Below are 15,671 nucleotides of genomic sequence, written 5' to 3' on the forward strand. Positions count from 1 at the left end.
CGTGAATTCTTTATTTAATAGTTATGGACATGTTTTCTTTGCAAAATGCATTCACGGGTTTACTGTGTTTACCCCAAAGTAAGAGCTACCCCAAAAATAAGCCCTAGCTTGATTTTTTTTTGGGGGGGTGGGTCTAATAAAAGCCCTATCCCAAAAATAAGCCCTAGTTTTTGGGCAAGGCACACACCTAAAAAACAAGCTGTGGTGCGGGGGGTGGAGCTATTCCATATGCCCTGCACCCACTTACTGTTGCAGCCAGGCCTACCATGAATCAACACCTGCCTCACCTCGCTGGCCCACTTCTTCTGCGGTGCCCCCCAGACTGCATTTCGCAGTCAGAGGCCTTCTGGAAAGGCCTCTGCAGGTGAGAATGAAGCTATGTATTTCCATAGCTCGTTTCTCGGCTGCACAGATCTTTCCAGAAGGCCTCTGACGGTGAAATGCAGGCCAGGGAGCACCACATTTGTCAGTCCAGCACTCCATTCACAGCTGCAGGGGCATTTCCTTTGGCCGCAGAAGAAGTGGGCTGGCTGGGTGGGGCTCTTGGTGCCGCTGCCATGAGGTGAGACCATGGAAAAGACCCCCAGAAAGTAATATCTGGTGCCTCTTTTGGGGGCCCAAAAAAAAGACTGGGTCTTATTTTCGGGGAAACACGTTATATAGGCTGAGCTGCCATGCTAACCCATCTGACTGGAGTGGAAAGGGAGTCTCTTGAATCAGTAATAGCAATAGCATTTGCTAAAATTGACTGACTCTTGATTGGGTCACAGGACTCCAATGTTAATCTTTAAAACAAAGAACTTGGAATTAACAATGATTGTGCAGTTTTATTTAAAAAATTAGGAAGAAGAAAGGTGTTTTTATGGAAGTATTGCCAGACTTGTCAAAAGCTCTGAGGGGAATGGATTTTGAGGGGTTATTTTTCAAAGTTTTTGTTCATGCAGTTCTCCTGCCCTTTAAGGAAATGTAGGAAAAGTTAATGTAAAATAAAATTGCACTATTTCAGTTGTACTTTGAAAAAGTTTTGCATTAAGACCAAGCAGCTGCAAAAATAATTCATACTTTTAACAGTTCGAATGCATGTCTTAAAGTTATTCTATTTCATTTTTCTTTTGTAGTTCTTTGAGGTTCCATTTGATGCAAATATGAATAGGACAAAAAACAGACCTCTAGTACAAGGACAGATCAGGTAAGGTTGCACATCTGCTTTCTTTAAGCAGAAATGAATCTCATTGTTGCTGTATGTATTTCTCCTATTTGCAATCTTTCTTTGTGCTTAGTTAAATAAAGAATTAAAAAAATGGAAAGAAAACATTTTGAATGCTTTGATGATTCTGACATTTATAATGCCATCCAGAAAATTTTATCAACTTGTTCATATGTTGTATAAGGGCCATTATAGAAATGTGTATTAAGAGTTGCAGACTTCAACATTTTTGTATGAAAGTAAACAAACATTAGAAGCAAAATTCTGATCCTACTAGGTCTTGTCAATTTCCAGAAAAATTAAAACTATGGATCTCCTGCATTAATTCTTAAAAGAAACTTACCTTACCTATCACAAGTAAATAGGCTAATATTTTTTAAATATTTGGGATAGAAACCACAAGACTCACACCCTGGATGGTACCTCTTTACTCTCCTACCATTGGGTAGGAGATACAGGAGTATAGCCAGCCGTACCAACAGGCAGAAGAACAGCTTTTATCCATGGGCTGTTAGGTTTTTGAACAGGAAATAGTTTTATAAACTTTATGCATGATTGACTTGCGAGGCCGGTGTGTTGTGAAATTAGCTCACATGGTGTAATAAGAAGGAGGGTTTGTGTCACTGTGAGTTGGGGGTAGGGGTACAAAGGGAGGCTCAGCCAATCTCAATGTATACATGGTTGTACTTTGACAATAAAGATTCATTTATTCATAATACCTGATCATTGGTTTATGATATTCTACTAGAATGAAAGCGAGCGACATAATCACTGGGGATTTACATTATTAGAATGATTCAGGAGCCCTGGCAGTTTAAATAATATATAATTGTGATTGCCATGAATTAAGGATAACATTTTGGGACCAAAATGAATGCATACATAATTATTCAAAAATTACATGTTCACAAAACATATTAATATTATGGACAATGATGTTCCGATTCAGCCTACCAACTCTTAAAAAAATATTCTGCCTGTTTCTTTGGAAAAACAACAACAAATGTTTGCTTTTTGCTTCCTAAGGTTCTTAAATTTCTGTTTCTCTGGATCTTATTAGCATAGGTTTAGCACAACAATATTATCTAATAGCTCATGTGATATAAAGAAATGCAAAGTTTCAATCTTACCTCTTACCACTATAAAATATAACATTCAGTGGCTGATTTACAAATAGAGTAATTTTTAAACTTTCCATTTAAAATATTAGAACTCTGCAAATGAAGTATGACTTCTGTGAAAAAACTTAGATGACTGAATGCATATCATAACTTTCTCATTTCTTTATCTACAGACCTTGAGAGTGTGCTGTTAAATACTATACATGATATATAGTTATCCTTCTATAAATAGTTGCAACACTTTTTTGCCAATATTTTACAAAAATAAATCTTAAATATGCCTCATCTTTTGTGCATACACTTTTCTCTGTCTATACATATAAATAAAAAGCCAAGGTCCCATGAGGCTTCTGTTTGAACATAAAGCAACCTTGATTTCTACTTGTGTGTCTGTTCAGTTTCTTAAAGGATTCAGTTCCAAGTTCTAGGGGGAAAGGAGAATGCTGCACCTTATTTGCAAACTTTAAACTAAAGCCCTTATTCATAAACTATTCAACAAACAATTTTCAGATAGCATTTCCATGATTTGTGCCAAGGATTATTTATAACAAAATTATGTTTTCCCTTAGGCATCTGTGAACAGTTGGTCCTATTTATTTCTGTGTTTTATCCATCATCTTTGGGGGATTGAAGAAAAGTGATGGATGAAATTACATGAAAATTGAAACAAAATAGTAAAGCAAGCCCTAGGGGTAAACTCACCCTCACTGTAAATAGAGTACTTTAGTAAACTTGTTCTGATTTGTTCTGTAAGGTGGTGCTAATTATAGATTTCTAAGTTCAGTTAATTTTATTTTAAAAACATCACTAGGAAAATTTTAATGAGAACATCTGTTGAACACACAGTAAGCCAAAAATTGAGCCCAGCCAAAATTCAGTGAAATGGATCTATACCCTTCACTCTAGTCTTTGAATTTGGTTAGGTAACTATATATGAAGTAAAACTCCTCCTTTCTCATTCCCATATAAAATTAAAGGTTTTTCTTTCTGATCTGAATTACATTCACAGTAATTCCACCTAGGCAATCCAGTGGTTGCATGTATTTCCCACAGAAAAATGCTCTAAAATACATTAAAAGACAGAGCTCTCAATCGCTTAAGCATGTATATAAAATGCCTTTTTCCTCACATGTTTAGATGAAATTGGAAAGATTTGAAAGAAACACCATTTGGCCAAAATCATATTTAAAAAATTTAAACCATATACTGTATTTAAATTGTCCTCTTTGCCCTGTTTGTTGTAATCATTGCAGGGGGGGTGGGATGTCCCAAGCGATTACTTATCCATCCATGTATAGCCAGTTTAATGCTCTTTAAAATGTCACATAGCTTTAAATGATAAGTTCCTATAGATTTCATGTCTATGTGCTATCAACTGCCACTATTTCTTCAGCTGGCCAAAAGTATGCCTAGCATGAGATCCATCTTATTGTGGGATGTTGTTCTAATGTTTAAAACTTCTGTTGTTGTTGTTGTTATTGTTATTGTTATTATATTTTCTTCTACAGTTTAACACTGAAGGTAAATCAAAACTACATAGAGATAGTTGTATTTGAAAAATTGGTATCACGTATTCTGGGAATCATTCCAAACATGTTTGGGGCATGCATAAGGATTTTTGCATGCCTTCAAAAGCATTGTTGGGGCTGTTTTTTGTGTGTGATACATTTGACTTTCATCAAGTTTAATGATGGGCTAGTCTATTCTTGTTCTTTTAGTTTAACTTTTAGATGTTGTAAATACAGAAACAACTACTTACAGAGAAAATGTTTTGAAATCTATTGATTTTATATTAATGTGAAATTGTCACTGATCAAAACACTTTAAGATTCATGAACATACACATCATCTTTTAATAGCCTTTATATATATACATATACATATATATTTGTTGCTGTCTTCAGACCAATAGAGGGAGGGGTTTTCACCATGTAGCCCTGTGAGCAATGCCTCATTTTTCAAAATATTTCAACATGCTTATATGCAGTGCTTTTTTTGTAAAAGAAAAAGGTGCCGGAACTCACACATGTCATACAACCTGCCTTGCCTACCCTACAAGGTTCCATCCAAAAAAGGTGCCAGAACTCCGTTCTGAGCGTTCTATGAGAAAAAAAGCCCTGCTTATATGTCTCTCTTCTTTCACATCCTATCAAACTTTTTAGAGAAAAACAGCTTGTTTCCATCTGTTCTGATTTTATGTTTCATACATAATGGATGCATCTTGATTGAATCCATAGGCTCTGTTAGATGCCTATTCTCTATTAAATCCATTGGATTTTAAAATTATTTGTGCAGATTATTGCACATTGTATTGTCAATCCAGCTTCAATTATTTTGTTGTTTATAATAGAGCTATAATGGACCAAACTTTAAAACTATTTTATATTTAATGTTGTTTTACTTTAATCTTATAAGAATCAATATTCTTATATTAATTATATTTTCCCTTTAAAAGGGTAGTTGCTTGCTTATTTGTTTGTTTGTTTACTTATTTACTATGAATATAGCTGCCTTTTTGACATACCCATGACAAATATTATGAAGAATAAATACAAGATAACATTGGGCCATTTTTCCCTGTCATGGTAAACTATAATTTGGAAAAGAGATCTTGTTAATTGTTTCAACCAGAAATTGCCCCAAGGCTGAGGAAATTGTTCAAGTTTTTTATTCTTCCACAATTTTTGAAATGAGTCAATGCAGTATGAGAGTTTTGGCACAACTCCACTACATGACATCAAGGAAGCCAGTTGGATGTGGCAGTAACAAATGATATCCTTATGAAAGCATTACACTCCTAATTACTATTAGGATACTAATTCCATCACTTCTGACCGGGTAACAAAGAAACATTTATATTTGCTAGGCATATTTTATCCTCAAGTAGTTTTGACAATGTATCATAGACATTTGATAGTTTGTTAAAGTAATTCCACTCAGCATCCAGCCTCAACTTATCATCTTGGTAAACTTCCTTTCCACTCTGCATATTATCCTCTGATAAACAATGGACTCTGAGTTTGTATGACATGACGAGATTCAAATCTATCTAAATAAAGTGCACTTTTCACTTTTCCTTCTCTTTTATTCTTTACTTTTTTCCTACTTTCTATCGCAATTACTAGTTTTGTCTTTCTAGTTTTAAAAAAATCTAGTAAAGTTATCTAAAAGAGAGAGAGATTGAGATAACATGTTAACTCTTCAAACAATTCAAGCACTTCCTGCACCCACCAACAGCTGCACCCCAATTACCAATTCATTGAGGACTATCAGTAATGGCTTTTCTGATATCTGTTATAAAAATTATTGTCAAGAACTATGTCCTTAAATCCCTGTCTGCAAGACTTTTGGTTCAAGTATTGACATGGAGTCAAACAAGGTAATATCCACATCACAAATAGAAGTCAATCAGATTTCCATAATTTAAGTAAAAATAGATTACCAAACTGATAGAAACTTCTACAACATCCAAGGGCAGCATACTAAATTAATGGTGAGAGATGGACTATGTGGCATATTCATTCCACCCTCCAGAAAAAAAATGATGGGCCAGAAAACGGTTACTCCTGTTTCCCAGCATCTGCCAAGTGAAGCAAATGCCTTCCCTTGACTAATGGAAGAGCCGATTCTGTTCTTTGAAGCACAGTGAGTCTTTTTTCAAACCTAGTTATACTTCTTTGTACATGCCTCCCTATCTTCTTTCTTACTTTGGCCTTGTGTTTTCTTCTTTGCACCAGAATAACATTGAAGAATTCTGTATTTCATTCCCTCATTCTTGTCAAGAAAATTGCAAGGACTTGTCTAGGCAATCACCAGGAATCAATAATGACTTGAAGGCACCAAAAAATAATACTCATCTGACCACAGCTTTTAGTATAGAAACATCTCAGTGTATATTGGCCTTGATCTAAGGACCAATGGAAGTTCTTTTAGGGTAAATCATCAGATTACCCAACAGCTTAGCCCCTTAGAAAGATTGAGATAGGGATAAATATATATTTTCTTCTTTAGCTTCAGTATCCCGATTCAAGGCTTCTGAAAGTAATCCAACTCTCATAGCCTTCTCAATCATATATATTATTGTCTGATGCTTAATTTTATTTGTGTTTCTGAATAAAAACAGATGCACGAACAAAAGCATGATTATGTGGCATGTAACCTTTTATATTAAATAATTAATAGCTTTTTCACAGTGCCAAATACCTCATTCTTCATTGGGCAGTTCATTGCCAGTGCTGCTTGCATTACATGACAGACGTCTAATCATATGAATAATGTCTGCCATTATTATACCAATACAAATGGAACAATCTCAAATGCTAAACATCACTTCTTGTTCATTTCAAGTCATTGGAATATTCTTGCACTACCAGATACTTAAGCACAATTCACAGAAAATTTTCAAATGTCACTTGTCTCATAAATATCTGTTTATGAGTAGCTGGCTTTGAACTAAAGCTGCAAATACTTTGTTTAATTTCATGCTTGACAATGCGGGAAACATTCCTTTTTAAATTGGCATAGTTCTAAAGAAACAGTGCAGCAGTATTCTCTTCAAATGTTTATCCTGGACATTTGTAATTTTTTTATAAAGTTAAGTATACCACCCTGCTGGATGTCTTCTGTACTTTTTCTCTTAAAAGTAAAAAGCTGACATTGGCTGAACATGGTAAAGAAAAACATTAATAAGGTAGCTTTATAGTTTGACATGTCCAACTACTTGGTGAAAATGTTCCCCTTGCTTTCTAAGTTGTGGGATACTTATTCATTTCTCTCATTCAGGTAGTTGCATCACAGTCACTGAAAGGAAAATCCTTGGGCTGGAACATAGTTTAGAGGACATAAAACCCACATTATAGGGTGGACTAATGGAATGTTATAATGCCTACTGTCTGGAGCAGCAGTGGCTATTTATCCCCACAGTCTGAAGATTACTTGGTTTATGGGCAATACAAGATCTCCTGCTCTGCTTCTTTATGTTTTTCTCAGATCAGAATTTATATTTCTGGTGTGTAAATTTGTGTTGTGCATTTTTAAAAGAAATTCTGTGCAAGAATAAAACTTGTATGTGCAAAATGGTTTTACTTTAATGTTTGCAGGAGTCATTGTCTATTCAGTGATTCTCTTGGTTATGCTCTCTGGAAAAGGACTGCTGCAAGTTGGTAGGGACATTCCATTATCAGCAGTTGCATGTGTTAAATAGAAATCCTACGGAAACATTTGACCCTCACGCTTTGCTGCCTTTCAATTCAGCTGTGAGGCCTTTGCCATGGTATTATTTATCAAGGCCTTTAATTGCATGTGGGACAGTTGATAAATTTAAGTGCATTGAGCATCACATCCAGTTAGGAAACATCCCAGATGCTCATGTATAAGCTAGGAGTCATGGTGCATTTGAATAAATAGCTCTCCATCTGCTTCTGAAGACCACTGCTGAGGAGTAATACACACTCCTAATGGAGTTGTCTTAGCCTACTGTGTCACAACACAGCAGGGGCTAGAGCCTAGCTATTTGAAGAAGGACAACAATTGTATCCTATAATCCTTTTCACTGTGACCTCCAATATAAGTAAACTTTTAGGATGTACCATTTTTCTATTTCAATTTTCTCAAGAAATAAGGGTAGACAACTTTTTTTTCCTTCAAAAGCATCCATGACAAAATAGAATCTTAGATTATGGTCTACTCTATTGTGATATTCAACTAAAAATTAGTTGTATGTTAGATATGTCAATATAAGATATTTGCTAGTTCATCATAAACAGATGTCAGTAGGAAAATGTACACAAATTAATTTTTTTCACCCTGATGACACTAGTGTGAGATTATTTATTAAATATTTTCTGCATTTGGGGAGATGGTGAATAGTATGAGAGTCTTTGGACTCTCAGTCAAAATCCTGCCCAGTCCCTACAATGCCATTTATGTGTGAAATAGTTGAACACGTGCCTTCCCTTGAGGGGCGATGGGGCACTTCTTTGTAAGTGGGCAGGGCATAAAACTAAGAGAAGATGGGACAAAGGGGTGAGGGAAGAAGTAAGAGAGTAAGGAGATAATATGTATAAGGGAAATAAAAAGAGAAAAATTAGTGGTCCAGTCAAAAAAAGTAAACTATCATTCCATAAGTAAGTAGAGAATTCTGTGTCTCTGATACCTATAATCATACAATGTTATTGTTCAACAAAGTTTTAATTATTCATAATGTTCCTTTCAATAAAATGTGATAGACTATACTTCTTGACTTCATATAGCATACTATATTGGAAGAAAAACCAATAAGAGAGGAGATAATCTTAATATAAGAATCTAACATCATTATTATTATTATTATTATTATTATTATTATTATTATTATTATTATTATTATTATTATTATTATTATTATTATTATTATTATTATTATTATTATTATTGGGATAGTACTGGGGTAGCAAGGTTTTAAACCTAGACAAACATTATGAAACTGCTTGTTTTAAGATTTGCTGGCATAAAGTTTTCTGTTACTAGTTTCTAAAATTTCAAGGGGAAATCCAACATTAGATTTCCCTCTCTTAAATGGAAACCTGTATTTGACATTGGAGAGAGAAATTCAAGGGTAACCTCTGAAATGTCATACTAATGGTCATATGTTTGCCCTTTATAGTATTAAATAATATGATACGAGTTTTGGCAATTCACTATTAAAAGCATCAATCAAACAAATTTAAGAACACTGATTCTGTGATTTTATAGAAGATCCACTAGTGGCTTTAAAAATCTTACTTGGGTTAGAGATAATGTGCATGAAAATGATATGCATGAATATATTTGCTAAGGAAACATTGGCAGGTTATCATAATAACAGTAGCTGTTACACTAGTAAAAATAAAATCAAGTCAAATCATTTCTTTATAATGATAAACTATACTAATATACCATGTCATATGTAGCACAATTATAAGTGATGAGTGTTTGAACCAAAAATCTACCTCAGAGACATGAAATGTAACATTAGAGTCTCTCAGAATATAGTTTTACATAACCATTTGTTTCACAGTGATCAATTTGAAAGTTGATTCAAAGTATCACAACATGAATGCTACTCAAAAAATTTCCTTAAGTCCCTTAAAATACATAGCCGTTTTTACAAAGGACTAAAAGGTATGAAGGGTTTCTTACTAAGTGAGCTTTTAGACATCAATCCTCATTCTAATAATATCACTAAAGTCAGTTCCCAATATAATAATTATGAATGTGAAAAGTTCTTGTTTTCAGCCACAATGTTGCTGTGTTGTGTGAATCGAGGCACCCCTGGGGGTATGCTGTGGTTTGCAATGGAAGATTGTAGCTTAAGCTTTATATGTACCAAAACTCAAAAGAATGTTCACATCAGAAGAATCAGGCCCCTCTATTGAATTCTTAGGCAAGATCTAAAATGCTCTAAATGGCTTCTTAATAGTCATTGGGAACTAGAAACAAGGCAACCTAGGCAAATAATTATTTCAACGTTAAGCAGAAATAAACTGATCTTCACTGGGCTTGGAAGTTATGCTGGGTCAAATCTACATAATGGTTGGAAGGGAAAAAGTTTAAAAGAATTAGAACTGGGGCAAAACTGGGGAGTTGACCTCCTGACCGCAGATAATGGCAAAGTGCTTCCTACTTCTGTCAAGAAATGTGCAAGGGTACCCCTACAAATCTGCCCTGAGCAAAAAGAGAGTTGACTTTTTGTTATAGAAATAACAAGCAAAAATTTGTATTTCTTAAAAATTGGAAACCAGAAAGCAACTGGATATATATTCTCAAAAATATCCATTTGGTTGGGCTAAATAATAAAATTTGTTTGAGAATAGAGCTTCTTATGGAGCCTATTAAATTTATGTACATTTGTATTTATATACATTTGTATACATTTTGCTCTGGCACTCTGCCCTTTTTTTAATCTTGGAAGACTTTATCTTACCAACAGTGGCCCGTTATTCAACATGTGCCAAGTAGTTTCAAAAATGACACTACTCAGCAAGTCCATTACCAAACTGTCTCAGATGCTAAATGGCTTCCAACTCGAATTCTATTTGCAGTAAGTCACGTAAAAAGTGCATTTCTTCTGTAAATGGTTGAGTTTATTAGGTCTTTAAACAAGGGACAGCTTACATATTAGCAACTTGGCAAGTCAGATACCAGGGTTTACACTTTAATTAGGCATTGCTAGCATAGTCATTGCTGCAGAGTTTGCATTCCAGAGACTAAGATACACAAAGAACTCTCTCACCCATTTTATTGGAGTCTACTTGATAAAAATCACAGTTTATACTCTAATAATTTTTGCTGAAAGGGGGCCTATCTGGGTAATAGGATTTGTATATTCATTTCTATGCTGGTTTGCTTTACTTTAAATTTCTAATGATCTGCTGGGGGTCCTTGCACAAATATTTAAAGGGATGAACACCTCTTGCAGAAAAGGTGATAATGTGCTAAAAAACAAACCACTGAAACCTAAACTTAGGAAAGCTTGAACAGGAAATAGATATCCTGCCCATAAAAAATAATATTGAAGGGAGAAGATGAAACCGTCACAGTATAAAATATGTTATTACTATTTCTTATACCATCCTTAATTATAGTCCCAGGACAGTTAATAACTGAATAATGGTGAATATATTCACCGTCATTAGCTGTAATATTATATATTACTGGTTATGATATCATTATCAAAGAGCAAGTAGGATCAGTATTTTATGGCAAAATCTCCCTCATTTGGACTCCAACCATTCTCTTTTCTCTTTTTCATTTCTTTCTGTTTTTCTATTTCTTGGCATTCAGTTAAATGACCAACCCCATTGGACATGGATAGGATGTAAATAAGAGGTATGCTGTTAATACATAGTTTATTCTGCAGGTTGTGAATAAGAATTCATGTACATAATCTCAAAGTCCTTTGAAACAGGTTATTGCATTCTCAGAATTATGTTGCCTTATAGAACGGAGTACCCCAACCTTTCCAGCTTTATGGACCAGCCGGGGGGGAGAGAAGCAAATGGAGTGCATGCGCTCGCACAAGTGGCAATGCATGTGCAGTCGCTTACTTGCTGCTTCTGCAGCCAATTCTGAAAGGCTTACACCCCAGAGATTGGGGACCCTTGTTAAGGAAGATCCTTTTTGAATGAGATGATGAGTTGAAACTGACTGCAGGGGATGTTTAGATTCATTCATTCAAAGTTACAGCGGCACTGAAAAAGTGACTTATGACCGTTTTTCATTCTTATGACCACTGCACCATCCCCATGGTCATGTGACCACTTGGCAACTAGCATCTATTTATGACGGTTGCAGTGTCCCCGGGGGTCCAGTGATCATCTTGTGACCTTCTGACAAGCAGAATCAATGGGACAGATTCACTTAACAACCATGTTACTAACTTAACAACTGCAGCGATTCACTTAACAACTGGCAAGAAAGTTTATAAAATGGGGCAAAATTCAGTTAACAACTTCTTGCTTCAGAACAGAAATTTTGGCCTCAATTGTTGTCATAAGTCGAGGACCTCCTGTACTGTGTTTCAAACTCTGGGTGATTCTGAATTGTAACTGTTGTTCATAATTTCATCTAAGAGCAACACTGAAATAATAAAAAGCCTTTATACACAAATGAAACCGTAATGAATTTAGGCCTCATTGCATTGATATCATTATTCTCCTCCCTTTCCAACTGGAAAAAAAATACATTTGGAAATAAGAATTTAATTCTCTGCAGAATATGTGCTTGAAGGAAAAGAAGGATTTATGGCACTTTTAACATGCTGTTTCTGTTCTCATATCTTATCTTGTAAATTTAGTGCAATAGAGATTCTCATGAGAACTGCTAAAATAATATAAAAATAAAATTAAATAAATTGTTCTCTTCATTGTTTTACATTCTAAATATCTTTTGATTGATTGCCTTGTAATCAGTCACTGTAATTTGATAATTTTATTGCCCTTCTAAATCACCAATAATGTCAGCTTTCTGGGTGTATAAATAAATAGAAACCATAAAAATAATCTTAAGAACAGCATGAAAAACAAGAAACAATGATAGCAATAGTAATTATAGCAAAATTTAAAAACTCCAAATTCAAAAATATAAATGCAAAAATGCAAGCATTCAAGCTCATTTTTTTTAAAAAAATGAAGTATTCTTAAAAATGGTTGTAATGAAAAATTAGAGAGATGAGGCTATTTTTTGAGAAATAAGTGACTTCTTTAAACCAGGCTGATTTGTTTATAAAGTTGCTAACGTCTGTAATTCTGGACAAAGGAGATGGAACATCTGCAACTGAGATTGGTTAACTAATTGCCTTAGTTTGGTTAAAATGCAGGGTCAATTACATTTTCAAACAACAACTTATATGCTCTCTGACAGCAAAGCTGGGATGTCATATATTATCTGTTTCCTTGTTTAGAGAGAAAGAAATGAATTTACATAGATACGTGATATTTTAATGTAGCCAATACAAATTTCTTTGCAAAGAAAGGGAAGCTGGCAACTTTGGACTAAAAATGCCATGTCAGGAATCCAAGAGATATTTGTTTTTCTCAGCCACAGTTCTGTCAGTTGAATTGGTTTTTAATAGCAGCAATCTAAAGAAGTGGCTTTTAAAAGATGGTTTCTTATAAACATCTACTCTTGATGTAACAGAGTGAAACAGATTACCTCTCTTTCCTTTAACCCCCAGAACCCACAAAACTATTCCTAGGGGATGGGAAACAATTTAGAGGTGAACAAGTGACAGTGGGACGCAGAAAAGGTCTCAGTCACTAAGTGAGAAAAGGTCTGTTCATGAAATATTGGCTATTACTCAGAATTTCTTAATTTTTATTCATATGTTTTCTGAATAAAAGTTCAAACTGGTTCATTGTTGTAGCCTTTATAATATATTGACTCAGAAATCAGTTGTTAAATGGTAATAAACCTTTTTGTATGGAAAACGGTGATAATGCAATATGTTTGATACACAGCTTACTTTTGATACAAATCAGGTAGGTAGGTAGGTAGGTAGGTAGGTAGGTAGGTAGATAGATAGATAGATAGATAGATAGATAGATAGATAGATAGATAGATAGATAGATAGATAGATAGATAGATAGATAGATAGATGATAGATACACTGACAGACAGACAGACAATGGAGAGATACATGTGTACACACATATATTCACATACATGTGTGTGTGTGTGTGTCTGTGAGTATATACCTCACTTGTTTCACAGAATAAGTAAAGTGCTGACATATTTCATATTTCCATATTTGTGAGTAGGTAAATATTGGGGACCTCTAGTCATGGTTTTGAAGTTTTTTGGTGCACAGATCCCTGTGCACTAGAGTAGGGAAATTAAGAATCAGATTTCCATTTCCCACCACTATTATGCCATTGTTCCAGACTGCTTCTTTGTTGCAATTACTTTCAATCATTGATCAGAGGTAAAATAATGACTGTCATGGAGCTCAAATAGCCCATAGTCTACAAAATATCTTTTTGGGGAATGTTGGCAATGAGAACATTTCTTCTAGCTAATAGTTTCTGAGAATGAAACAAACACATTTGCTGTTCTTAACTACAAGAAAATCTAAAAGCCTATTATAAAATAGAAAAGCTGTAGATTAGCTTTTTCATCTTGTTTTACTCCATGAGGTTATACATAATGCTTGAAGAAAACTGACACTGCAAGAAGATGCTACTTTTATTATGTATCATAATAAAATATTCTCTAACTTCACATATGAAGCCATGATGACGCAGTGGTTAGAATGCAGTACTGCAGGCTACTTCTGCTACTTCTCTGAGGACCCATATTGTTGGGGGCAATATGCTGACTTTGTAAACCGCTTAGACAGGGCTGTAAAGCATTGTGAAGTGTTATATAAATCTTAAGTGCTATTGCTATTGCAAAAACAATCTCTCTCTCTCTCTCTCTCTAACTCACTTTATAGAGTTGCTATTGTGAGGAAAAATAGGAAGAAGGAATATCAGGTATGCTTGCTGCCTTGAGTTATTTATAAAAGTAATAAAGGTGGGATTAAAAAACTAATCTAAAATAATGCTAAATCCTGTAATTTGATTTTTATTAAAAACTGATCTATTAATAAAGCACAAATTGTGTACACACTGCCCCTGCTCATCTGAAATTTGGAGGTGTTCAGTACTATATTAAAAGAAAAATTTAATAAAACAAAATCATAATTTGGCTCCAGTTTTCTTCAGAACTTGAGAAATATATTTCTATAATAATTTCAGTCAGTGTTCTACTATATCTACAGTTGCAAGAAAAAGTATGTGAACCCTTTGGGATTACGTGGAGTTTTGCATGAATTGGCCATAAAATGCGCTCTAAACGTCATGTAAGTCACAACAATAGAAAAACACAGTCTGCTTAAAATAATACTACACAAACATTAGCTGTTGTCATGTTTTAACTGAAATATAAAATGTAAACATTCACAGTGCAGGGTGGAAAAAATATGTGAACCCCTAACCTAATGACTTCTCCAAGAGCTAATTGGAGCCAGGAGTGAGCCAACCTTGACTCCAATCAGTGTGATGATATTGGATGTGTTGCTGACAGCTGTCCTGAGGTTGAGGTCAGGACTCTGACTGGGCCACTCCAGAAGGCGTATTCTGTTCTGTTGAAGCCATTGTTTTGTTGAATTACTTGTATGCTTTGGGTCATTGTCCTGTTGCATCACCCATCCTCTGCGGAGCTTCAGTTGGCGGACAGACGGTCGTACGTTTTCCTGCAAAATGTCCTGATAAACTCTGGAATTCATTTTCCCATCAGTGACAACAATCCGTCCAGGCCCTGAGGCAGCAAAGCAGCCCCAAGCCATGATGCTCCCTCCGCCATGTTTTACAGTGGGGATGAGGTTTTGATGTTGGTGTGCTGTGCCTTTTTTTCTCCACACATAGTGTTGTGTGTTTTTCCCAAACAATTTTGGTTTCATCTGTCCACAGTATATATTTCCAGTAGTGCTGTGGAACATCCAGGTGCTCTTTTGCAAACTTCAAACGTGCTGCAATATTTTTTTTTTGACAGCAGTGGTGTCCTCCCATGTACTCCATTCTTGTTTAATGTTTTCCTTATTGTAGATGTGTCAACAAAAATGTTAGCATGTGCCAGAGATTTCTGTAGGTCTTTAGCTGACACTCTAGGATTCTTCTTTACCTCATTAAGCATTATGCGCTGTGCTCTTGCAGTCATTTTTACAGGACGACCACGCCTAGGGAGAGTAGCAACAGTGCTAAACTTTCTCCATTTGTAGACAGTCTGTCTTACCGTGAACACATGAACATCAAGGCTTTTGGAGATACTCACTTTCCAGCTTCATG

At 35.0% G+C, this 15,671-nt stretch overlaps 1 protein-coding gene across 3 annotated transcripts in view; it reads left to right on the top strand.

Annotated features, from left to right (window-relative positions):
* COX10 (cytochrome c oxidase assembly factor heme A:farnesyltransferase COX10) overlaps positions 1-15,671 on the top strand; it is a 124,223-nt gene that overhangs the window by 80,824 nt on the left and 27,728 nt on the right. For all 3 annotated transcript variants that reach the window (XM_081319637.1, XM_081319639.1, XM_081319638.1), the window contains exon 5: positions 1,119-1,189. In XM_081319637.1, coding sequence (XP_081175763.1) covers positions 1,119-1,189 — 71 coding nt within the window. The remainder of the gene's footprint in view (positions 1-1,118; positions 1,190-15,671) is intronic.

This window comes from Vipera berus (assembly GCF_964194415.1).
Source record: "Vipera berus genome assembly, chromosome: 2".
NCBI classification, from domain to species: Eukaryota; Metazoa; Chordata; class Lepidosauria; order Squamata; family Viperidae; genus Vipera; species Vipera berus.